Below are 26889 nucleotides of genomic sequence, written 5' to 3'. Positions count from 1 at the left end.
CTAGGATCATTTGATTAATCCAGCCAAACATTCTTATATTCTATGTAGGTAAGAAAACAACTTGTACAGGTAGTCCTCAACTTATGACAGTTCATTTAGTGACCATTCAAAGTTACAACGGCACTGTGACAGGGGCTGCCACAAAGAAAAGGGTGTCAACCTATTCTCCAAAGTATCTGAGGGCAGGACAAGAAGCAATGGGTGGAAACTAATCAAGGGGAGAAGCAACTTCGAACTAAGAAGAAATTTCCTGACAGTTAGAACAATTAATCAGTGGAACAACTTGCCTCTAGTAGTTGAGAATGCCCCAATACTGGAAGTCTTTAAGAAGATGTTGGATAGCCATTTGTCTGAAGTGGTGTAGGGTTTTCAGCCTGAGCATGTGGTTGGACTAGAAGACCTCCAAGGTCCCTTCCAACTCTGTTATTCCATTCTAAAAGTAACATGACTTTTTTCCCATACTCGCGACCATTGCAGCATCCCTATGGTCATGTGATGAACATACAGGTGCTCAGCAACTGGTTCATATATATATGGCGGTTTCAATGTCCCGGGATCATGTGATCTCCTTTTGTGAACTTCTGACCTGCAAAGTCAATGGGGAAGCCAGATTCCCTTACAACAGTGTTACTAACAACTGCATTGATTCACTTAACAGCTGTGGCAAGACAAGTCGTAAAATGGGGACATAATAATTCGCTTAACAAATGCCTCACTTAGTGTCAGAAATTTTGAGCCCAGTTGTGGTCGTAAGTCGAAGACTTCCTGTACTAGAACACATTTGAGGATGGGCTGTCTCCCTACAGCTGGTAAGCCTAGCTAACTTTTATTATTTGTATAACATGTTATATGCCTTTCGTTCTTATGGGTATGAGGGCCTGTCCAGAATAATTTTGGGTTTATATTAGGGAAGTTATGGGGGGGGGACTTTTCTATGAGCCTCTTTGCCTATTTTCAGAAGATATGACTACTATTAGAGGAGGTCAGGCAGTGCCTCCAGATTGAAAACTTCATGGCTTTGGCCATTATAGTTTAAAAACTGGATTAATATACATCTCTAACAGGTAGTCAATAGCTACCAATGGATTTCTTTAACTATGCAGTGGACTCGTGCCAAGAAGCTATGGAAAATCAAGGAATTTTTATTTGGTTTTATCCAGATCATTACATTTGCCTCATAACCTGAGGTCATAAGGTTGCACATCACGCTAAAATATCTTCTGGAGTCTATTCCGCTGCAATTAGACTAAAAGAGATCATTATTAATTGCAATATAAAGTGGGGCTATTATATATTGATTCTGATTATAATTACACCGAAACGGAAAACCAATTAAGTTTTCATATGGCTCCATTAACTACTTTTTGGAAAGTGGCTCTGATGTGGTATTTAACAAAAACCGAGGATGCTTCTTAGCTGCAGGAAATTAGCATTGTATTTGCTGGATGAATTTCCTCTTTGGCAGAAACTCTGGGGGCACGCTACTCCGTCTCAGTGGCTTCTTCGTGTTTTAAACTGGATTGACTGTGCTTTTGTTTTCAAAGTATTTGTTTTATCGCAAGTAAAGTGAAGAGTCTTTGGATTTTGTCAGTATATAAATGGAATGAATGAATGGACGAATGAATGGAGTAGTGAGCTGCTGGGGACTACGTTTACCAGATCTGGTTTGAAAAAAAAAAAAAAAGCGAAAGCAAAACCTGGCAACCACTTCAGAGTAGCAATTATATAGTTTATGCATAGTAGCTTCTTGCTGCCCTCTAGCAGGCAATAGCAATAGCACTTAGACTTATATACCGCTTCATAGTGCTTTTACAGCCCTCTCTAAGCGGTTTACAGAGTCAGCATATTGCCCACAACAATCTGGGTCCTCATTTTACCCACCTTGGAAGGATGGAAGGCTGAATCAACCTTGAGCCTGGTGAGATTCGATCTGCCGAACTGCAGCTAGTAGTCAGCTGAAGTAGCCTGCAGTACAGCACTCTAACCACTGCGCCACCATAGCATCCGGATGTTGGCAGCTCAAACTGGCTAGTTCTACTGGAGGCCGAACCTGGTACCCTTTTGTTGTCTATCACAGAGTTACTACTGTTACTGCCCTCAAAGGAATTTGAAGCCTGTCCTGAAGTATTAATGCATTTGGACGTTAAAATGCAGGAGTCACCAGGGCCATACTGGGATAGAGCTCCTGATTTGCTCATGAAGTCTAAGCTATTTCCTATTCCGAATTTTGCAACTTAGCATGATTCCTTTTTTAATTTTTTTTTTACCTTTGGTGGAATGTCTTCTTCCTGTCGTAACCAAGAACTTCGATCAAACTTTTCAACACGAGGGGGGAGAGGAGGCTTTTCGGAAGTGGGGTCCGAGTTCTGCCTTGGCATCTCAGTGCGGTGAGAGGTCACCGTTAGGGCTTCCTGCAACCCAGCCATTCCCTTTGTGGGTTGTTCATGCAGTGACTGAGAGGCAGGCAAGGAAGGTCCCTGGGATTTCACACTGACCAGATGTGGAATCTACGCACCAAGTTAAAACAAAGTCATAAGTATCAAGTGGGAAAAAAAGTTATTAAAAAGAGTATAACGAAGCATGTTTTTTTTAAAAAAAATATTTGTTTCCCCAATTTTTATTTTAGTTTTGTTTTAGTTTTTTAAAAATGAATTTGATTTAAAAAAAAATGAAATTCAGATCTTTCAATAATAAGTGGATGAAGGTCAGGAAATGCCAAAGATGAGATTCCTTATTCGGCCTGAATTCTGTTCCTCTAAGAACATCCGTTAAAGCATAGGCTTTTTTTAGTTATATGATAATGTGTTATTTATGAAATGATGTTAAGAAAATTACATATGAGATGTTTGTTTCGTTTGGCATGGTCTATGATATCCAGAAACAAAGGAAACTTGATTTTTCCATAGATGATTGTTATTTCCACCCATTGGGTTGGTATGTCAGATCCATGGTGTTCGGCTTCTTTATTTTAATAGAATATTTCAAAAAGTGGAGTGGCTGTTTTCAGGTGAGTTGTCAAAAAGTGTAATGCTTTTTGCATTTACACTACTATAAAATTATAATGATTAGGAATCATGTGCAGAAATGCAGGTGGCTCCTCATTTGGGTTGCACTGAGTTGCCAAAATAGAAATAGGAAAAAGTAACTTTGCAATTGGTTTGATAGCTACAAGAGGAAATAAAATGAAAATCGTGAATCTAAATATCATTTGGACAGACACAGGTCACGTTGACATTAAATCTTAGTTTGTCTGATCCATGATATCCTCACCATACCAGCTGGTATGCCATAAATCCATACCAACAATAGTTAATAGTTCGGACAAGAACGATAAACCAAAACTCCAAAGCACCTCATAATTTTGTCTGCCGTATTCAGTTGCTTATTTATACCTCCTGTAAGATATTAAATTCTAAATATTATTTTAGGGGCAAAGTGTGGCGGACTCTCCAACTAGACTAGAGGGAGGCGTTAAGCAGGGATCGAGCTTAGAATCCTTGCACTGCAGAAAGTGGCACAGATCTGACTTCCCCGAGAATCCCCAAAGCCTTATCTCACCATTCACAAGACAATGCATTCAATCTGGCAAGATTCTTGTAACAATGGGACTAACAGTAAAGCTTTTGTTTGAAACTATTCACGACATGCGCCTGACACAAAGGGGGCCTGGACACTATGTATTTCCCTTAGTTTTAACACAAACACACAATTTCCATGCTGTAAATGACATATGCCAGCTAAAAAAGATGCGGGGGAAAAAAGCAAGTATATAAACAAACAAAGAAAAAGCTTGGCCAATATTTTGTTTTACTTTAACTGGAAGAATGGGTCACAAGCGAGAGAGAAGAATTGCCATCCTGGACCAAAGCAGCATTTTATATGTTATCTTCTCATTTTTCTTTCATGGAAACCACTGGTTTATCACCCTGTAAGCAAGCTGACTAACATAGGAGCATGTGGGGTGTTTTTTTGTGGGTTTTTTTGCACAATTGAAGGAGAAAAAAGAATGATTTGGAGTGGAACTGATGATGAGATTATGAATGGAACCATGGAAATGCAAAGGCAAATACGGTACTATTAATTTCACTCATATTACCAAGAATCGAAGGAGGCAGCAAAGCCAAATTCGCTCCAGAGAAGATTCTCTGGATCTCCATCAAATATGCTGATACCTTGCAGTATATACTTCCATTATGTCACATTCACAATTTAGTTAAATATGTATTATGCAAATGTGTTCACATATATAATTCTGTGGCGGTTTGGAGCATGTGACAAACACATCCCGGAATAGCTTCACAGGAACTGGGCTTTTAAAATAATAATGTAATCTACCGTATGTTATTTGAACGAGACATTCTGATTTTTTTCCCCCCATGCATGCCACTGCTTATCCCAAAAGAGAAAAAGATAAGACACAATTCCACATTACCTGGAAACACCATTTAAATATTTATCATAATTCCTGGAGCATGTTTCCTTACGGCTTGACTTTCGACCCCTCTCCCAAAGAGCAAGGTTAAGAGCAGATTGATACATTTTTCATTGCCCCCACCCTAAAGTTAGCTCAACGTCTATTTGACTGTCTAAAATAACAAGTGATCACAAGGTTTGACCCACGTTACCTCCCTATCTTGCCTACAAGTTCTCTTTCCAGCCCATTATGACTTCCCCACTGTTATTTCTGGTCACTAAGCCATCCAAAAATTTCCATTGCCACTGCTTTTTCTCCTAAAGGCCAATTGAGACAAGAAGCCCAGATGAAATCTGCTGTCTCAAAAGCAGCTCCATGGATTACATTTTCTTCCAGGAAAGCAAGGAATACATGCAACTTCATCAGGACTTGCACATCTTATTCATCAGCCTCCTCAAATAGCACTTTCATGAACATCTCTTAGGACTGAATGACCTCGAACAATGGAGAGACACCCACTGTACTTCAATAACAGGATGAGTAAAAATCCCTAATTTTATTTTCATTATAATTCCCTATCCAGAGGACAATATGGTGGTTGTGACAGCTAGGCCACATTTTTTTAAAAAAAAATTCCTCTCAGATAAGGGGACGAGGAGAAAAGAGACCATTGGCCCGTAATGGCGAACCAATGGCACGTGTGTCAGAAGTGTCATGCAGAGCCATCTCTCCGGGCACGCGAGTCGCTGCCCATTGCTCTTCCGGGTTCCGGCACATTGTCCAGCTGGTCTTCACATGTGCAAGAGCACCAGAAACTGGGAAACCAAGTGGCCATTGCGCATGCGTGCACCGGAAAGATGTTCTTCCAGTTTCTGGCACGTGCATGCGCAATGGCCACCTGGTCTTCCGGTTTCTGGTGCATGCGCATGTCGGAAACTGGTAGAACATCTTCCTGGCACGCGCATGCACACCAAAAGGATGGCTGCTCTTTTGGTCTCGGGCACAGGTTTTGGCACAGTGCCAAAAAAGTTTGCCAACACTGCCATTGGCAGTGGAACTGAATTATCCATGACAAACTACATGCAGAATTTGACTGCGTTGTTCGGAAATGTTAAGGCTTGTTGAACAGGGTAATTGTTTAGAGATGACATTACCTTTGATGAGAATAATCTGTCACATTCTTGTCTGAGCTGTATCTGAGAAGCAAAGAACAGGAGGCTTTACTAAGACACCATACCTGTGGATCCACTGATCGCAACATGGGTGGTGTCCGAGCAGGCTGCACCCCGCTAATACTAAAGGATTCTGATCGAGGTGGAAGGTTTGGGTCAGAAATTCTGTTGGCCACCTTGTGAGGCATGGCTGGGGAACTTTGCCGGTTAAGTCTGGAACGTTCTTCAACCTGGAGCAAGAAGAGAAAAGGGAGCTGTGAATTCAAGTTGTCTGAAGGCCTTGTCCATAATACACTCTGAAACCGGTAGAGCCATTTTCTCAGTCTGTATTCCCAATCAGCCATTCCAAAGACAAAAATAATCCCAGCTAATTATGAATGGTGGCTACACTAGAGGACTTTCATATTAATAAATAACACCGTAAAATTAGTTATGGTGGCTCAGTTTATGAACTTTGTTCAAGTCTAGTTCCACCTCTTGTCATATAAATAAATAGTCAATCAGCTCAATTTAAATGGCTTCCTAATAATTAGCAAGAAGGCTAAAGTGTAGACTGAACAGATTGTAACTCAGTAAACAGCAGTCAACGGAAAGTGAAAAAAAGCAACAAGTGATAGCATTTAGCAATGACGCTTAGACTTATATACCACTTCATAGTGCTTAACAGCCCTCTCTAAGCGGTTTACAGAGTCAGCCTATGGCCCCCAACTATCTGGGTCCACATTTTACTGACCTCAGAAGGTTAGAAGGCTGAGTCAACCTTGAGCCTGGTGAGATTCGATCTGCCCAACTGCTGGCAGCCAGTGATCAGCAGAAGTAGCCTGCAGAACTGCACTCTAACCATTGCGCCTCTGGCATATATGCATATAAAAAACAGGGTGCAGGACAAATTTCCAACACCTTTTAACCTATTTTTCCCCTTGCCGTGGCAGAAGTTAATCCAAATATATATGTATCCTCATATGAAAGTCCTTTTTTTAAAAAAGAAAGGTAACATAATCAATTATTTTATTTTTATGGATTTGGCTCCAAATGTGCTTTGTGGGTATATTTATTTAGCAGGCTATATTTTAGGCGTTGACTGTTTAAAATGGCTATACAGGTTTTGTACATTTTTCTACACACCTTGATATAGCAGCCCTCCAGAACTTGCCCAAGCAGACAGACAGTATTTACCGTTCTCCAGAAGATTATAAATCAAAAGCAAGAAAATTCATTTTTATGCCAGATTATACCAGCTGTGATCATAGATTCCTGCCATTCATAAATTTCATCTTTGGGAAATTCCCTGCTCTGAATCCAGCAGCAGAAAGAAGAAAAGAAAACCCCACGAAAGAGCAACAGGTAGAGATGATGCAAAAACGCAGAACAGACTTATCCGTCTCCCCTCCTTGGTGGCTTTTGTGATCCCGAGGACTTTAGAGAGATGGGACTGCATACGTAGCATAATGAAACCAAGAAGCAACTTACTGGATACACGTACAACAAACAGCTTTTGGTTTCCAAAAAAGCAAGTACAGCAATAAGAAGGCAAGGCCAGAAGATAACATCCACCCCAAGAAAAGGAGATTCCCAAACTTTACATCAAGGCAGATTAAAACATGGCCCATGTACCAAGATAAAAGAGCAGTAAAGATTGCTGGAGGTTCAAAGCATTTTTTCCTCAATGACAGAATTTCTGCATGATCTGTTGTTCCAGTCATACCTCCTACCAAGGAGACTGTAATAATCATCCATTGTTCTGGTATAATACATGGACCACGGGAAGTTGCTGAAACCTGATTTACAGCACTGGTCCATCTACTTCTGAATTATCTAAACTGACTGGTTTTGGTAGGAATCTTTCCTAACCCTAGGTAGAAAATCTTGGAACTATGTACGTCCCTAATCTAGGAAGAGATGCATCCCAATGGCTAAACTCAAAGATGGCATATCCTGAATCGAGAATTACACAGAAATGCCAAAGGGAGCCTTTACACATGTTAAAGTAGTATAAAGTTTAAGTACAAAGTTTCAGCAGTAAAGCTTTGAGAAACCCTAATTTAGAGGCTCTCGAATTCTTGGATTACCACTTGAGTTCCAAAGAGGTGTTTGATCTCTTTTGAAGCCACGAGTATCAAAACAAATGTTAAAATGCTTTCAGGAAGAAATGGCAATGATACACTCTTATTAACATATGTAATAATTAACAGAGCTAGAATCCAGTGGGAGATCTTGATTAAAAGAATTATGCCAACAATAAAACTCTTCCAGACAAAATATAATGGCAGATTTGAATCAACTGTGAATGATAATCAGCAAAGTTTTAATTTGTTGGATAACTGCATTTAAAAAATTTGTTTTAACAGACCCTCACCATCACCAATGGACTGCTTACCAACCTTCGGTGGTGCTCTTAGTCTGACAATGCTATAAAACAGGTTCACAAGATAAAACAAGATCTAGGCAGATATTACCATGTTGTTCAGTTATCCTTAGGATGCCAAATGCAGGACAGTGTGATTGTGAGCTGTTTTGCAACTGCCTAGTTGCCTTTGTTACACTCAGAAAAGTAGTGGAAGAACTCTTCTTTGAAAAAAAAATGAGCCAAGAGGTAATGGTTCTTCTTTCCAAAAAGACTCATTCTCCCCTTTCTGTGAAATAGCAATAACACTTAGACTTATATACCGCTTCACAATGCTTTCCAGCCCTCTCTAAGCGGTTTACAGGGTTAGCATATTGCCCCCAACAATCTGGGTCCTCATTTTACCCACCTCAGAAGGATGGAAGCCTGAATCAACTTTAAGTCTAGTGAGATTCTGCTAAATTGCAGTCAGCAGAAGTAGCCTGCAGTACTGCACTCTAACCACTGTGCCACCACAGCTCTTGGTGGCACCAAACCAAGAAGAATAGGTTTTAAAAGGGTGGGAATTGGAGTGGACAAAGCAAGAACATATTGCTTATAACGTCCTATATTCAATGCCCTGGCCACTCTCTCTCTCTCTCGCTTAACAATAAGCCCAATTGCAGAAGTATGAATAACAACCTCCACAACTCCATCCTTCCCTTCCACCACCCAACCTTCTAATCCTGAACAGACCGTCCTAATAAAAGGAAATACATTACTTAATTTTGCAAATAATAATGATAATATCTGTACATGGTTGACATGGCTTTATACTGCAATATCTGAGCCAGCAAGCAGCTCCAAATGTGGTTTGATCCTATAGCAATTATGTTTGCTTGTTTGTTTTTAACTTCAATTCTTGTTTGCCATCCTCCAAATGACCATAAAGCAGTTGACTAAGCTGCCAAAATAATTCAAGCCCACTGAGTCTTTTCTCCAGTCCCCGAGGAAATAAAGCAGTGCATTCTGGGATGTAATCCAATCATTAAATATCAGGCCGAACCACCCCTGGCAGAAAACTGAGACAGAATATCAAGATTAAAACAAGCCACGAACTAGGATGTCGTCACCAAACTTTCAAGCACTTTTGTTATTAAACAGGCTTGATGTGGTACAATGCTTTCAATAATTAAATCAGCTTTCAAGTGAGCAATATTTATGATAAAGGAAGGTAGACTGATCTGGAAGGTGCTTTTCTCCTATATGGCTTAATAAAGGCAACTTGATAAGACAGAATCCTTGATTCCTTTGTGCAGAGTGCTGTTTTTTTTTTTTGAGAAATCTACTCAAATTCACTAAACACCGTTTTCCCAAAAATAAGACGTCCCCAGATAATAAGCCCAATTTGGCTTTTGAGTGCATGTGCTAAAATAAGCCCTCCCCCAAATATAAGCCCTCCTAAAAATATTTAAATGCATGCGCAGCCGGTTCACGCCATTTCCTCTGGTTGCTTGCTGCGCAAACAACACGAGATGAGGCGAGGCTGGAGGGGGGGGAAATGGAGGGGGACCCCATATGCCCTTACCTAACGGCCGCTCCTGCAACCCTAACCACCATGCTCCTTCTGTCATGCTAATGGATGCCACAAAAAGAGCGGCAGGTCCAGTGATGCGCAGCATAGCAGCAGCCATGAGGTGACCACACTCGCTGCCTCCTGCACCTCAAAAATAATAAGACCTCCCCGAAAATAAGTTCAAGTGTTTATTTCGGCGGTCAAAAGAAAATAAGACCCTTTCTTATTTTCCGGGAAACATGGTAGATTTCCCCGGATTATTTTATGCCAAATCTCTTTGCCATTCTCAAATATGTTCACCAGGAGAACTGGAAAAGTAAACAGCAGCACTTCTTAGCATAAAACAAATTGTTATAAATTTTGTGAATACTGGATTGCCACTCACCTAATGGCAAATTTACTTCTACATGCTTCTGGGAAAGTTTGGATAAAATATTATTATTTATGCCTAAGTCAAAGATGAGGATGCAAACAGAGTCTCCCCAATTCCCTTATTGCCACCAACTGTTACAATTTGTATGAACTAAATTAAAAGTCAATGTATGCAGTCTTTTATTAATATGTCCAACCTATCATTTAAACTGTCGCGCTCTTCTGCCCAAGACAACCATCAGTCAAACACTCATTGAGACTGTACAGAAAATCCGAGAGGCAAGCTATTTTTAAGTATGAGATACACTTATACAGTATTACCTATTAACACTCCACTTTTAACAGCATTTCAGTTACACAAAGCAACACACACACTTGGGACTCGAGTTCCGAAGATCTCATTCACAACAAACTCACTGACCTGAGTGCAGATTTTATTTCAGCTCCTCAGATCTTTACACCGACTTAAGAAAAAGCGGAAACAAATGGGTTTCATGACACCCAATACCTTTCTCCAGCATCTTGCACACTTGTCAAAGCTTTCACTGTTGTTTATAAACTTTGGTAAACAGTTGAACAAACCACACTTTGGAGTAAAAGCAGTTGAACTTTTATTTAAGCTGTAATTAGTCTTAGCAGCAATGGGAATATATACAAAGGTTTCCCAACTCCCTCACTGCCACCAATTGTTAAAAAGAAAAAGCGTTTTACAATCTGAATTCAAAGTTATGCCGCCTCTTCTATTAACATCTCCAACCAATACTTTAAAATAAGCACTTGATTTTTCTTTTAATTAGATTCGAGCATGCATGGAATATAAAACAGCCCACCTTTCCTGGACAACCTTGCCCACAAAAAGATTTCTTCATTCAAGGAATGAAAAGAACTTTGGAGGGAAAATACATCTTCATTTTGGAGACCCGAGAGAAAAGAAAGATCCCAGCAGCAGCCAGATATGAAGCATGTCAGATTACAGACAACAAAAGCTTTATTTTTTCATATCCTCCTACGATAGCAGCTAATTGAAGCCGCAACTAGTGTTTGATAAGCATAAGAATATTTGGGGTCTGCATGCATTCCTTTGCTTATGCTCACAAAAGGATGTGAGATCTTGAAAACTGCCCTTTAATTTAGACTGATTCGTGTTTAAAATGCTTTTATTAGATTTTTTGTAGATAACGTAGAATTACACGAAATTACTTTCAGCTATTACTTTTTTTCTAGCAGAATCAAAAAAGGTGCAACCGGCTGAGAACAGCCATCCTTTCAATGCACTCCAGATTTCCCTTGTTGCCTGTGGCCCTTTTTTCTGCTCTTCTATAACAGATTCATTCCCTTGCAGAAGGGTTTTAAGACAACAAGAGACATAAGGTGCCTTTGAAAGCTGACAAAATTCACTGGGCTTGTTTGGGAAGGGAAAAGAAGGGAAGGGAAGGGATATCAAAATTTTCTTTTGGTTTGCTTTGGAATTCAGAGAATATGAACCTGAACAGCAAAAGGTATTAGTTGCATGTGTATATTTTATGGAAGGTATAGAGCATAGAATAATAGAGTTGGAAGGGCCCTCAGAGGTCTTCTAGTCCAACCCCCTGCTCAAACAGGAGGCCCTATATCATTTCAGACAAATGGTTTTCCAGGCTCTTTTTGAAAGCCTTCAGGGATGGAGCACCCACAACTTCTGAAGGCAAGCTGTCCCACTGGTTAATTGTTCTCACTGTTAGGAAATTTCTCCTTAGTTCTAGGTTGCTTCTTGTCTTGGTTAGTTTCCAGCCATTGTTTCTTCTGTTGCCTTTTGGTGCTTTGGTCAATAGTCTGACCCCTTGTCTTTCTAGGATCCCCTCAAATATTGGAGTAGTGCTATCATGCCCCCCCCCCTTTGTCCTTCTTTTCATTAGAAAGGAATCTTCAAAATTCTTAAGTTCTTAATTCTTAAGTATTAGTATACTATCCCAACCTTCCAACAGGAAAGGAGTTGAGAGACAGATAAACAAAGAGCAGGATAGGGAAAAAGATCCTTTGAACTTAATGTTGAAATGCTCCACCAAATCTTCAACATGTTTTGAACATACAAGGTGACCATTGAGTTTAGGGCAAACGTCAGGCTGATAATTCAGAATTATGTTTTGTTACTGGGAATTAAAGCTGAAATGTTTTTTTTCCTCCTAGTAATATCTGGTTAGAAGTAAAAGACCTAAACCTACAGATTCATAATGGATTTGAAAGTCCATCAGTAGCTAACATAATGAGTCTTAAGAAAGCAGTTGAACTTTTCTATTTAAGCACTTAAATAAAATATTTTCAATATGAGCTCTAACACCTGCACTCAAAGCAAAACAGCAAAAAAAATATAGTTTGCTTATGGAAAGTTTGATTGAAAATATCGCCTTGTATGAGTGTTAAAAATATAACAAGATTTATATTCTTCCAAAGGACTAGAATGTGTGTCTGTATTCAAAAAAGATGATCTTGAAATAACAGGGGTCTGCAAGTTTGTTTTTAGTAACAATATTTGGAAAATATATATTGATAATATAAAAAGAAAATGCCAAGTACTGCATTTTTATTAGTAATAAAGCATTCATTCATTTATTAATTATTCTATTGCACTGATATCATATGGTAAGAGGGAAATTAAGGTCTGCCCCTAATATAGAAGGAAGCTATTTATACATTCAATTATTTGTTCTATATGCTGCCTTTTTATTCAGATAGTGGGAGAAGATCCATGGGTAGTGACAGATTATAACATGGAAAATCTCAGAGGAATATGGTAATCTAGCTAAACTAGTTATGCAACAGCTGATGGGAGACTATGGACATGTTTAAGATAATGCAATAATGCAAAACAAAATAACCCACAAAGCATTTGGTTAGAGCTAAAAATGCTCTAACCTTATCTTATGCATTTGGATAGGACAATTTGTGAAATCCAGGGTAGAAGCTAATTGGGAAACTAAACAAAAAATCTTGGAATGGCAAATCACCTTGGCACATTGCAATGGCAAACCACTATCTTAACTTATCCCATGAAGAAAACTGTATGATTGTAAGTCAATAGAAACTAAGCTTGCTTGACTACAAGTTAAGATTTTGGCATGAAACCCTGGACAATTGCAAATTGTCTGAGGACCCAGGTTGTTGGGGGCAAGATGCTGACACTGTAAACTGCTTAGAGAGGGCTGCATAAGCACCATGAAGTGGTATATAAATCTGCTATTGCTATTATTAAAGAGCATTGCAACAAACATATTGTATTGAGCAACAAAATGATTTGAAACTATGAAATCTTAAAAAGAAGGAAAATAAAGTTATCCCTTCTTTTTAATACTTCCCCCAATTTGCACTGTATATATATTCCTTCTTGGGAACACCTAAATACAACCCTTGTTAATTTATTCTATGTTCCTCCAAAAAGAGGGAAAACATCTGCTGGATTTTTAAATTCAAATTTAACAGAAAACAGCAGATTGAGAATGAACAATTTCAAGTTCCTTTCAAAACAAGGAGCAGAATGTAGCTAGGTGACTTGGTTGTTGAGTACCAAGGGAAGATTGGCAAGAGCATTTGATCATGTTTAATTAGAAACGGGACCAAATAGGAATTGATGAAACACTGGAATGCTGTTATCAAATTAAATGAGCTGAGGTTTGCCAGTTGTATGCGTATAAATGAGATAAAAATATAACATGTTACGTGAAATATAATTCATGTTTAGATACTGCACTTAGGCTCCTCTACGCTAGAGGAGAGAAGAGCTGGAATATGTCTTAATAACATAAGAGATATGTTAACTATATAATAACTATAAAACTGTTTATAGTTTAGTAAGAGCTTATGTTACAAATACTCAAATGGTAAACGATAGCAGCTCAAAGCAAAATAACAACAAAAAATCCTCGCTTGATGCTATTCGTTTCAGAAATGCTATAAACTTTTGATAAACCCTAGTTATAGAATGAGAGAACATTGTAGCTTATTGGTAATACTAGGGAAATTATTGGAAGAATTTATCCAGCGGAAGTGGTTTTATGTATTCCTGTCCAGCATATTGAAGGTTAGGTGTGCTAGATGAGAGAGACATATAATTGTTCACATGCAAACCGAATGACTGTTTGGTATTTGGCATTTGTGGAGAAAGTTTGGAAGAAAACAAGGAAGAGTTAGAAAATGAACCCAGATTCACCGGCATAGCAGTACCAGAGTAATTGCCACGGGAGCCTTCAGAAGGCCAAATCGCTTCAGAGTTAGAAGAACAGGAAAGGGCATTTAAAGATACTGAGCGAGAGGAGGGAGATAAGGGTTCCATTCTGGATACATTCCACTGAGAAATTTGTGGAGAAAGATCCAGAGAAGGAACAAGAAATTGCTCCGTGTTCTTTCCTATCATTTTTCTCGGCATCTGTGCATGATGATGCCCAACAGAAATATGATGATGTTCGAAGACACTCTCTGTAGATACATGGTGCTTCTTCTTCTGGTCGTTTTGTATCTTGTGATACCTCAAGACACAGGCTGGGCTAGAAGCACTCAAATCTAGATGATCGTGCATTTTCAAGATGTTTAAAGATGGAGCACTCCTCGAAGGAGAAATAACACCTGGGTATAAATGGTTTTTCCTTCTCTTGTCTCCACTGTGCTCTTGGAAGTTCATTTTGACTTTATAAGGAGGTAATGGTGGCTTATCTCTTTCTGAAAGATGAGGAGAAGACGCTGACTTGACCTCCAGCGGTTGCATCCTATCAGGGCTACATCCTTGTGATCGAGAGCCACGGAAGTGCTTCATGTTGCTGTCCTTGTTCCTTTGGTCTGGAAAACCACGCCTAGTTTCAGAGTTTAACAAAATAGGTCTTTTCTTTGGATCTTCCTGAGGACTTGGCATGGAAATTGTAATGAGAGGCAACAGTGCTACTGGTCTAGTAGAAGCCAACACGCCCTTTCCTCTGTGATCTAATGCTTGTGGCTCTTGTAAGCTTTGCTTACCATGCAGTTTGGAAATGTTAGGATAAGCCTTAGAGTGGGATTGAAGAATGGTGTCTTTGTGAATAAGGAAAGGCATGTGTTTGGGAATGGAACTATGGTTCTGTTTAGCTGGGATAACAGGCAGGTTATTAAAAGTTCGTTGCTGGACCTGGGAAAGTAGGATTACAGAAATTAAACTATTGAAACACACATTGTAATGAATCTCATAGACAACATGCAACTGTTCAATGTCCTGTACCATGCTCATAATACGAGATCTTCTTCACTAAGACAAGACCCAAGCTTGCTCTGAAAACCGTGCTGCTTCAGAAAATCAAGGAAACTAGGTGTTCTAACTCATACTCTGACAAACAACAATGTACACATACCCCTTAACACAGAAGATATACTGCATTTTTCGGAGTATAAAACACACCTTTTCCCCCTCAAAAAAGAGGCTGAAAATCTGTGTGTGTCTTAAACACTGAATACAGCATTTTTTTGCCTCCTGAAACACCATCTCTTCACCAAAATGGCCGTGCATAGTTTGTAGGAAGCTTTCAGAGAGCTCCTGGGGACTGGGGAGGGCAGAAGTGAGCAAAAAATGGGCCATTTTTGCTCAATTTTGCCCCCCGCAGCCCCCAGGAGCACTCTATAAGCTTCCTAATGCCCCTTTTTTTGACAAAAAATGGGCCTGTTTTCCCAACCTCCGTTTTTGGGAGGTTTGCAGAGTGCAAAAACTTTTTTTTTAAATTTGCCTCTTCAAAACCTTGGTGCATCTTATACTCTGAAAAATAGGGTACAGAGTTATAGTGGACCAATCTAATGACCTATTCCTACAAGTTGGTGAACTTCTTGGAAGTCAAAGAGAGAACATTAAATAAATAGCTTTCCGTATAGTGACTGGAATTCATTGGGGCCCTCTGAATGTGGATTTTAATGAAGATGAATTGGCTTACTTATAAAATCACGTATCTCACTTTGTTTGCATTTGGAATATAAGTAGATTTAGGCAGATGATTATTTAGATGTGTTAAGTCTACAAACTATAATACATTTAGAAAAGAGCAATATGGAACAATACAATGTCAAACCAATTCCATTTTGTGGCCCAGGAAGCTATCCAAGACATAACAGAAACTGTTCCTAAATGAAAGGTATTTCTTTAACTCAGCAATCCACAACTTTTGGCAAGCAATTTTGCACAAGTCAAAGGTTGGAAACCTAAGCACTCTAATGCAATATCTAGAGGATTGGGCAGCCATTCATATTATTTAAATTTGGGCTGGAATATCTGTAGATATTTGAAGTTATCTTTGCACCTTTTAAAAATGAGCAGCATCTTTGAAATAATTGTTTAACAGATAATATAGCATAATCCAGAATGCCTATGTTTTCTTAAACTTGATTGCATATGTGCATCCTATTTAAAAATAATTTCCCAGATTGCTGTAAAAGTTATCACTAATATTTCATTATTTACCCTAAACTTTACAATTATGCTTTTTGACTGCCAATAAATTTTAGCAGTTTACATTTAAATAAATATAAAACAATCTTTTCAAAAGCCTGAGTAAAAGCATTGCTATCACATGTTACACTATACATTTCAAAAGATTCCCATCTCTCAAAGGTGTTGCCCTGTTAATGATATTTATCTTGAAACTGTGGATCATTTGATTGCTCTGTGAATTTTACAAACATTTCTCGCAGATATTATCTAGCCTATTTTAAAACCAGGACCAGAAAGAAGTATTTATGTACAAGTTAAAATTCTTCTCTCAGATAAAAATCCTAACATTACAATAGTGACAGATAAATGTTTAACTCTGGCTACAGAAACAAAACCTAGATTAATAAATCAACATATCTGAGTTTTAAATGTTTTATGCAATATCTACCAATTCATTTTATGTGATAAAATGTTTTACTTATGCCAATGTTTTAAATTATATCTGTAGTTTGTTACTTTTATCTTTGGTCTCACTCCTATAAAATTACCTCAGGATGCAAGATTGATTAAAATATTGCACAAGTTTTTTTTAGATTATTTTAGCAGAGTAGGTGCGTTGTTGTCTGTTTAAAATATTTCCCAAATTCTCCTGCAAAACATGAGCTTGATTACTATAGCGATTGCTTCATCTTATTGGGCCCATTTCATTGAACAAATGAAAATCTACCATGGTACGTAATATAAATGGAAGGTTTGCAATAAGGATGAAGAAATTTTTTGATTTTACAGTAAAATTCTCTCTTTTCATTCTTTTACCACTAAACCTGGAGGGTGATTAAGATGACCTTGAAAACCCCTCTGATTTTGCTGCAGTGAATGGAAACAAACAATACAGGAAGGGAGTTGGGGAAATTCTCCAGAGCTTTCTGCAATGACTTCCCAAAACCACAAATGTGACTTGGGGAGATGAGGCCATTTAAAGCTGTGATCTCAGGAACTCTATACACTGCACTTATCTTCCGGTTTCCCCTTTGAGAGCTTAAGATGATATGCACGAAGACCTTCCTTCATTTGATGCCTGTTTAGTAAGCTATGTGGAGAGAAAATGGCTCACTTAATGTCACCCGGCAATCTCCATAGTCAAGTGGGGACCTGCAGCTGTGTCTTTTCATACAGGTCTTACATCTTAACCTCTACGCTATAATGAAATGCCCTGCAATAGTCACTCAGTAAAACAGGATAGTTATTAAGAGGCTAGTAGTTTTTCAAAGTGGTAGCAATTACTGTGCCCCGGTGGCATCTACTATCTGCTTTTGAATGGGCAATCCTTTCTTTCAGAGGAAGTGTATCATGTGAACATAACAGCTTCTTATTCAGTAGCTGGCACCGCTATCATAATTGCAGCAGAGATGGGAGCAGGTTCTTTCTCTGACCTCACAGTGGGAATTGGGCTTTTTAAAAAAATGAGCTGAATTTTTTTTAAAAGATCTATTCTATTGTTTTGGACACTGCCCCTCCCTTGCTTTTGCTAACAAGGTTGACAGAGATGCAGTCACCAAGAAAATTACATGCATCAGAGAGGCGATTCAGTCCAGAAGTGCAATGGGCAGTTAAATGACCAAATGGGGAAGGATTTATTTTTTTAAAAAAAAATGTTGGTACAACAGCCAACACTTGCTGTATGAGACAATAGGTTGGATAGCTGTTTAATATGGAACAGGCAATCGCTTTCAAATTGTATGGGAGATCCTTAACCTTCCTCTGAAAATTTGTTTGCTTATAATTTGCATTTTGTAAAAATGTGCACTTTCATGGGAGGATTAAGATATTCTGAGTGTTCCCTCACAGCACTCTCCAACATGGCAATTACGAGATTGACCAACACTCAACCAAGGCTTTCACATCAATATCCTCATATATTACTTCTGCAACGTGCTGAGGTTTGCACTATGTATGCAAAACACTTTAGCATATGATTTGATGTGGAAAGTGTTCCCTGAATATATAAGATTGAAAATCATCCGAGGGGCAAAAAAAGAAGAAGCAATTTTCATGTGGGTTTTTTTAAAAAAAAAAAAATCTGCAATACAAAATGGGGAAACAGCTAGGATAAAAACAGTGCAAAGTTCTAAACAGTAGTACTATACAAAAGGTATATTCTAATTTTATTTACATGCATTTGCACATCCATCCTCAATTACCTATTATATGAATTGGGGAAAGTACTGTCTCATATTAGACACTGTGGAAAATAGATTCAGCTGTGCATTACTTCTGATACCTAACTTTTAAAAGTGTGTAAATTGCAACAGAGCTTTTTAAAAATATAATCTCTCTACATATAAGCAACATGTGTATGTGTGATTAACCAAGTTATTAAAAATGCTCTGGAACAGGAATTTTTCCTGACCTATCAGAAGGCTGCACTAGCAACAATCATCAATGTTAGGCACAAAGACTTATCAGCTGATACCACGCATGGAGTCCTTCTAAATTGATGCTTTGGTCATACTAGCATTTTCCACCCTATAATACTTTATAAAACATATGTACCACTGACATTTAAAAAAAATAGAATATTTCTATTTAGTATCACATACTGGGGAATTTTGTTTTTCAAGTTGCTTGAAAAATACTTAAGACAGAAGAGATCTCTTCGTTATATATATATATATATATATATATATATATATATATATATATATATATATATATATATATATATATATATATATATATATATATATATATATATATATGTTATATTTATGCTGATAAATAAATAAAGGCATAAATATAACAAATGTAACAAAAAAGGCAACAGTAAAAAATATTGGGTTTCTGTCTGGATGGTCTCTTGTGACGAGCCGAAGACAGAGAGTGGAAGTGTGACCTTCCTCCCATATTTGGGCATACCAGGGGTTGTGACTTTAAATAAATATATATATATATATGTGTGTGTGTGTGTGTGTGTGTGTGTGTGTGTTTGTGTGTGTGTGTTTTCCCAGCATAACTCTGGAATGCCTCGAGCACTTTCAATCAAGCTTAGTACACAGATGACTTACTCTCTGGAAACAAATACTTTGGGGGTATTGTGGGTTTGTGTTCTGTTATAAAACAGCCTGTTGTGCCTTCAAATGACTTCTACTATACTGCCATAAAATGGCTTCTACTGTACAGCGCAATGGAATTGCCATGGTAACTGTTTTACAGTACTCCACAAGGGGGCTCCCTCTGGTAAGGAGGAAAATCCAACATTAGAAATTACGTTTGGTACATTTCCCCACTATAAATAAATACCCGGGCAGCACCTGGTTATCATCTAATTGCAAATAAATAAATATAATAAAAACCAGTGAAAACACTCAAGTTTTTAAAATTCTGACCGTCAACAATGCAATTCTATTTGGTTACTGAATCATTTTCTTTCCTGAATTAGACACACAGGTAACTTTACCCAGTTTACATCACATCGCCCAGATCCAAATATGTGATACAACCATTGAATTTCAGAATTGTAAGGGAACCTCAATCAATTTGGGATGGATACAACGACCTGATGACATGAGAGGGCAGATGAAGTTCTTGGGCCAAATAATCCAATATAATGAAGAATCAGTGGTAGGTAATCCCAAAGAGTGGGCGGGAGGCTGAACATGTGTGCAAATTCAATGTTGGTGAAACTGGTTTGCATACTTGCTCTATAAAATGTGATCAGGCCTACCTCCTTTGCCCAAGCTGGCTTCTCAGTGGCGTTCATCCCTTCCTTGTAATGATAGAGAGGCTTCTTTTCGGATGGTCTTTGTTCTTGTCGCTGTTGCTGCTGTAAAGAAACTAGATAATCTCGTTCTTGTTGCAGTTGTCGTTGTAGCCTCTCCGCTTGCCGTTGTTCCTCCAACTGCTTGCGCTTGTATTCCTACCAAGACATGTGCACCACACAATAATGAACAAAGCCAGAGAAGAGCATGAAATTGTGGGATATGCTCCCACTGTCAGAATGCTACTGTGAGGGAACAGTATGTCTGAAAGGAAGATGTTTACTGGATGAAAACTTAACATTAAAGGATGCAATGATTGTGATTTGTATGGATTCCAATATTCATTGTGTTTGGCTAATGCAAACTTTTGGCCAGGCCCTTACCAATTTAAGCTCTCAACTCCATTCATTCTACCTACACACAGTATGCAGAATGCCCATTCCTAATCAATTTAATTCAATCTCATTTTAGGCTTTACATATAAAATGACTTTCAAAGGGGAGAAAAACCTCCATAAAGCTTAATGTGTAGTATTTCTGTGACTCTGTCAGTTCAAAAGGAATGAAATAAGTTAAGACTGTATCTAAAGGGTTTTAAAATTAGGCTTATTTAAAATATGGATATATATATATATATATATATATATATGTATGTATGTATGTATGTATGTATGTATGTATGTATGTATGTATGTATGTATGTATGTATGTATGTATATATATAGTAGCTATCAGGAAAGTATAATCATAATACGTTCAAACTGATGCCATCATTGACACAAAGAAAACATTAAATGTGAAAGGCACTTATTGTTAAATAAATTGCATTTTTATTTTAACTGACTCCTATTGCAGAATTATCAAAATGGCTGGCAGTAACAGAAATTGTTACACGGAAGAGGTTTTTTTTGGCTTGTTTTATTGTTAACAAGGGAGTAAAATTAAAATATCACTAATTAATGCAACGCTGGTTAAAAAACAACAACTCTGAATTGCATATCCTGAATACCGAAAAGGCAACTTTGAACTAGAAGGGACAAAGAAGGTACAAGGGAAAGTTTGTGCATTTATCTACTTAACTTTAAGGAGCATAAAATGCAGTGACATACAACACACACTCTTCTAGCATGAATGTAAAGAAAGCAGACACTAAAAAGCAACATGCCACCAGACTGCATAGAGAAGTTAGATGTCGATATTGCATTGTAGGACATATTTCTAGGATGTTTCACTTAATTCTCAGTAATGAGTGGAGAATGGAGACGTACAGAGAAAGATGTGCACGCAAGGAAGTCTCCCTCCAACTGCATCTCCAGTTATTAATAAAAAGGCAATACAAACATTCAGAATTCTTGGTAGGCTTGCATTTCGAAAGAAAGTAATGCAGCAGGCTATCTTCTACTCTGGAGATAAAGTTGGGTCTTAGCAGACCAGCTTCTCCCCAGTATGTATTTTCATATTAGCGTAGCTTTTTAGGATTGCCACTTCAGATGCTTCCCCCCCCCCAAAAAAAATTCCTTTATTTACTTGCATTTTTCTTGTTGTTTTCTGATCTTTATTTCCTTCTCCTTTCTTTGGTAGTCTCCATTAACACTTCACTATTACTTTCAGGCCACAAATAGAGAGCAATGCTGCTTATTGGTATTGGAAGGGTATCCCAAAATCAGAATTTCAGACTGTGCTTATTTTTCAGAAATTCTTTTGTTTCTAGCCAATTAATTGGACTTAGAAACTATTACTACTTAAGAATTAAAATCAATTGGCATATATGCTCCAGGATGACTATAGCTATCTCCAGCTGTAGGCTGTGCCTGAAACTCTCTTTCTCCATAACTTTAAGACACCTCTTGGATGAAGAAGGTGAAACAGTCAAACAAACACATTAATTAATTAACTAACTAGACTGAAATTCTGGCCTAGGATCTTCATGCTTTGTTCTTGGTAGAAATTTAGTCCAAGGGGAGCTAAATTTGGAAAAAGAAAATGTTGTTGGAAGATGTAATGAAACATTCAATAAAATGTTATTTAAGGCTTAGGACAGAGGTTGGCAATGCAACACACAAAGCACTAGGATGCTCATTGGATCTCCCAAGAAATAAATTGTCCAAATTTCACATTAAAGCCACAGCTATCCTTCACTAATCTTGCAAGATATGGGGACTTTCCAACAGCCCCTGCAAAAGCTTAGGGGTTCTTTTTATGAATGCTTGGACTGTGAGTCTAGATAATTCAGTAGCTAAAAGCTGGCCAGCTGCTGACTTGTGAGCTCTTGTTTTCTCTTACCTATTCAAAATAAATTATAAACAATTTGCAACTGAATCTGTGTCCTGATTAAAAGCAAATCAAATAAGTGAGACCCAATCCTGGTGGCATGCCTTCCACCCCTATGCCTTGCACAGAGGTGGGATTCAAATAATTTAACAATCGGTTTTCTGCCCTAATGACCAGCTGGATAGGCGGGGCTTGGTGGTCATGTGACTGGGTGGGCATGGCCAACTCAATGTCACTCATGTCGATGGGCGCTTTGCCTTAGCTGTTGCAATGTAATAAGGGTTAACTGGAGAGGCAGTTTCTGTAAGCAGGGCAATACAGATTAGGCTAGAAATAACACCAGAATGTTTCCTTCCTGCCTTCCTTACAGGATTAGACCTGCAAAGTGGAAAAAAACAAAAGGAGTTTTCTTCCAACAACCAGTTCTCTGAGCTGCTTAGAAGGTTAACAACCGGTTCTCCCGAATAGGTGTGAACTGGCTGAATCCCACCACTGGCCTTGCAGATTCAAAAAATGTTAACAAATGCCAAGTTGAGCAACATTTTAATACTTTCAAGTATACAAAAATGGGGGGGGGGAAGGTGGCAACTCTATAAAGGCTGATAGCATGCTGTTGTGCTACAGACAGAAAGGATAGGAGAAAGGACATAAGACGGATTCTGCCTCCCCATTACCAGAAGTAGAGCTTGTTCCTGCAGTAACTGCTGCTGCAGGATCTCTAACTGCCTCTGTTCTTCCTCTAACTGTCGCCTGATGTATTCCTGGAGGTGATAGGAAGCAGGAAGCAGAAAAAGGAAAGAAAAGGGAGAACCATAATTCCAAAGGCAAAAAAGGTGATTGTAAGAGTTAGGAGAGAGAGAGAGAAAAAAATCACATAACCATTAAAGTTTTCTGCTTGATAGAGGAGGGTGGGAGCAAAAGGAGAAAATAGAAATACAGTGCAAGGCATTCAGCTAAATGGAACTCTTCATTGGCCGAGTGTAAATATCACACAAGCTGCAAAAACTGTTGCTGAGTAAGTAACAGAGTCTTGTTTCATTTAATGCTGAATGTATATTATGCATAAATATACTATGGCTGTGAAATATATTCCCCAATTGTGTGCCTGCTTACTCTCTTGTAATCCCTTTCTCTCGAGTGAATGTAAATGCAAACATGAATTCTTTTCTTGCTAATTATCTCAGGTAAGCATTCCAAACTGAAGGAATGCAGAAAAGATAAGAGCTGCCCCTTTTAGTCAGTTTCCTTGTGAATTGAATTCCAGAAACCACATTGGGTTCACTTGACCGGCATCCTATCTTTCTGATACTGTAAAGCGGAGGAAAGCTGAAGTAAAATCATAAACACAATTGCAGTCTTGTGATTTTCAATTAGAACCTACTTCGCCTAACAACCAAGTTGCAGTTCTCAATTACTATCATTAATGAAGGACTACCTGTAAGGGCTTACTAAACTGAGATGAGAGTTGCCGACAAATCTTAGAACAACTAAACAGAGGCAGTCCAGTTCATTTAGTGACAATTTGAAGTTACAACAGCACTGAAAAAAGTGACTTATGACTATTTTTCAAACATACGACCATTGTAGCATCCCTGTGATCATAGTTCGGACATTTGGCAACCGACTCATATTTATGACAGTTGCAGTATGCTGGGTTCATGCGACCTTCTGATAAACAAAGTCAATGGGGAAGCCAGTGATGTTATTAATTTACAACTGCAGGGATTCACTTAAGACTTGCGGCAAGAAAAGTCATAAAATGGCGCAAAATTCACTTAGCAACTGTCTCACTTACCAACAGAAATTTTGGGTGCAATTGTGGACATAAGTCATGGAGCACCTGTATTTAGTTGAGGTGGAGAAATGTAACTATAGACTAAGGATAAGGAGTGTGCTAATAAAAGTGATTGCCCTTCCAAAATAATTATCTGAATTTCCACTGTATTGGAAATACTGTACTCTATTCCACTGTATTAACATCTACACAAACTCCACCTACTGCTCTAAATAGCAGAAACTCTCAAGGATTTCAAGCAGAGAACCGTTTTGAATCTCCACCTCACTCCCTCGTTTACCTAGAGATGAATCAGGAATATGTTGGCAAACAAAACTTTAGCACTGCAGGAAGAACTGAAAAAACAGCAGGGAACTAAGATCCAGGGAACGGATCTTGAGAATTAGATTCTGTTACATTTGATGAGACCCTCTCAGATGTGAGCAGGGAGTTGCAGCTTCAAATGCCAGGTGTAATTTTATAAGGAAGGTATGTTTCTACAAAGGAAGCATTAAAGCAAACACATCCTCTCCTTCCACATGCCTAAACTTTTAAGAAAGGCTCAGTTGATGTTCCAATTTACAGGTAGGTGTCCATGTCAAAACTCTATTACTGTACTGCACTTATGTATGTACTCGACTTATTGACAATTGGGACTGGCAAGGTGCTTGTTAAGTGAGCAGTCCCTGATTTTACAACTTTTTTTGCCACAGTTGGTAAGTGGTATATTGTGGTGGTTAAAGTGAATCATACGGCTATTAAGTGAATCCACCTGCCCCCATTGACTTTGCATGTCAGAAGCTGGCTGGGAAGGTCACAAATGACAATTACATGACCCTGGAATGCTGCAATCGTTATAAATACATGCCAGTTGCCAAGCATCCGGGTTTTGTTCATGTGACCAAGAGGATGATGTGATGTTGGTAAGTGCAAGAGCTGGTTGTAAGTAACTTCTAAGAGTCCCTAAATGAATGGTGGAAAGTTGTGGATTACTTGTATTCAATTGGTGTCTGTGTGTGTGTCTGGGCACACGCATGCGATTGAGTCAGTCTGGATTCTATTGACTGCTGGACAAGCTCATGCAGCTTTCTTGGTAATATTTTTTGGGAAGTGGTTGCCACTGTCTTCTGCCTAGAGTTGACTCTCCCAGTTTCTAGCCAGTTACCTTTAAGCACCACATCAAAACCCACAGACCCCTAAAACCACATTGGGAAGGGCAACAGAATGTGTATTCATGTCAATAAGAGGAATTAATGAGCCATGGTGGCACAGTGGTTAGAATGCAGAACTGCAGGCTACTTCAGCTGCCAGCAATTTGGCAGTTCGATTCTCACCGGCTCAAGGTTGACTCAGCCTTCCATCCTTCCGAGATGGGTAAAATGACGACCCAGATTGTTGGGGGCAATATGTGGACTCTGTAAACTGCTTCGAGAGAGCTCTAAAGCACTAAGGAGCAGTATATAAGTCTAAGTGCTATTGCTATTAAATTGGGTATCTCAATCCAACGCCAACATCTCCAAACAGTATGAAGAAGTTGGGTCACACTGAACTTCCTTTTTGAGTGGCGTCTGAGTTTGACACTTAGAAAGTAGCATGCATTATTAAAATATGCAATCATTTGGATCTGAAGCTCGTCACCTGCTCGTGTTCAGCCCGTCTCCTTTCCTCTTCTCGCCGCAATTGTTCTTCATAATGCCGCCGTTGCTCTCTCTCTTGTTGTTTTCTTAGCTCTTTCTCTCTCCTTTGCTGCTATAAAGGAAGGCAGGAATAAATTATTTATATCAACAAGGAAAATCACATAATTATTGTTGGTTTTGAAACCCAAAAACTCCACAGAGCAGAAAGAAAGCAGAAAAGTAATTTTGGCTAAAGGTAAACATGCTAACTGGCAACTAAGGAGCCTTGCTATCAAAAGTCCTATATATGCACTGAGACCACAAATTTCCTGAATTCCAGCCCAGTTAACCATCTGAAAATTATTTCTGGGGAAAACATATATCTGATCCATATCAGCCTCCTATCTCAATCAGAGAATAATTGTATTTTAGCTGTAGCAATAATGGAGTGGATTTCAGCATATGGAAATACTTTTGAAAGAGTTTTGGGCTTCCCTCATCTGGCTACCAAACAAATGGACCAAGGTTCTAAGAGAACTCAATGTCACATAGTAAAGAAGTTGAAGATATGTCACAATAAGGTTTAGCTTCTCTCCGATTTGATTGAAACTTGCATTACTGGATTCCATGCTAAGAGCAATCTTTCTGAGATTACATTACCGTATTTTTTGGAGCATAACACACACTTCCCCCCCTCCTAAAAGAGTGTGGAAATGTTGATGCATCTTATACACGGAATACAGCCATTTTTGGCCTCCCGAAGCCACGCCCCCGCATCCCATATTTGCGAAAAACAGGCAAAAAACGGGCTGTTTTTCACAAAAATGGAGGCGGTTTTGCCTTCCCCCAGCCCCCAGGAGTATTCTGCAGGCTTCAGCAGGGCTGGGGGAAGACAAAAATGCCCCCGTTTTTGTGAAAAATAAGAACAAATGGGTTATTTTTGCAAAAATGGAGGCATTTTTGCCTTCTCCAGCCCTGTTGAAGCCAGCAGAGTGCTGCTGGGGGATGGGGAGGACAAAACCTTTTTTCTTACTTACCTCTTCGAAATCTTGGTGCATCTTATACAATAGTGTGTCTTATAGTCCGAAAAATACGGTAATCTATTTTAGAAGTATACAACCTGAATACCAGGAATTTCAGTCTAAAACACTCATGATGTACAAACTCAGTTCTTTAATGCCTCTACAGGTAGTCCTTGACTT

The 26889-nt window shown here is 38.7% G+C and overlaps 1 protein-coding gene across 6 annotated transcripts in view; it reads right to left on the bottom strand.

Moving 5' to 3' along the window:
• Positions 1–26889, bottom strand: part of TNIK (TRAF2 and NCK interacting kinase) — a 348933-nt gene that overhangs the window by 58422 nt on the left and 263622 nt on the right. For 2 of the 6 annotated variants that reach the window (XM_087725246.1, XM_087725250.1), the window contains exons 13-17: positions 25710–25820; positions 22972–23058; positions 19994–20185; positions 5652–5816; positions 2268–2507 (exon numbers count right to left, since the gene is read on the bottom strand). In XM_087725246.1, the coding sequence (XP_087581372.1) occupies positions 2268–2507; positions 5652–5816; positions 19994–20185; positions 22972–23058; positions 25710–25820 (795 nt within the window). The remainder of the gene's footprint in view (positions 1–2267; positions 2508–5651; positions 5817–19993; positions 20186–22971; positions 23059–25709; positions 25821–26889) is intronic. The other 4 variants (XM_087725247.1, XM_087725251.1, XM_087725249.1 and 1 more) reach the window with 4 other exon arrangements.

Source organism: Thamnophis sirtalis, unplaced genomic scaffold (genome assembly GCF_051295495.1).
Source record: "Thamnophis sirtalis isolate CommonGarterSnake01/CBP01778 unplaced genomic scaffold, rThaSir2_p1.2 scaffold_11, whole genome shotgun sequence".
NCBI lineage: Eukaryota > Metazoa > Chordata > Lepidosauria > Squamata > Natricidae > Thamnophis > Thamnophis sirtalis.
Note: the sequence above shows the minus strand (reverse complement) of the source record. Positions and strands in the feature narration are given on the sequence as shown.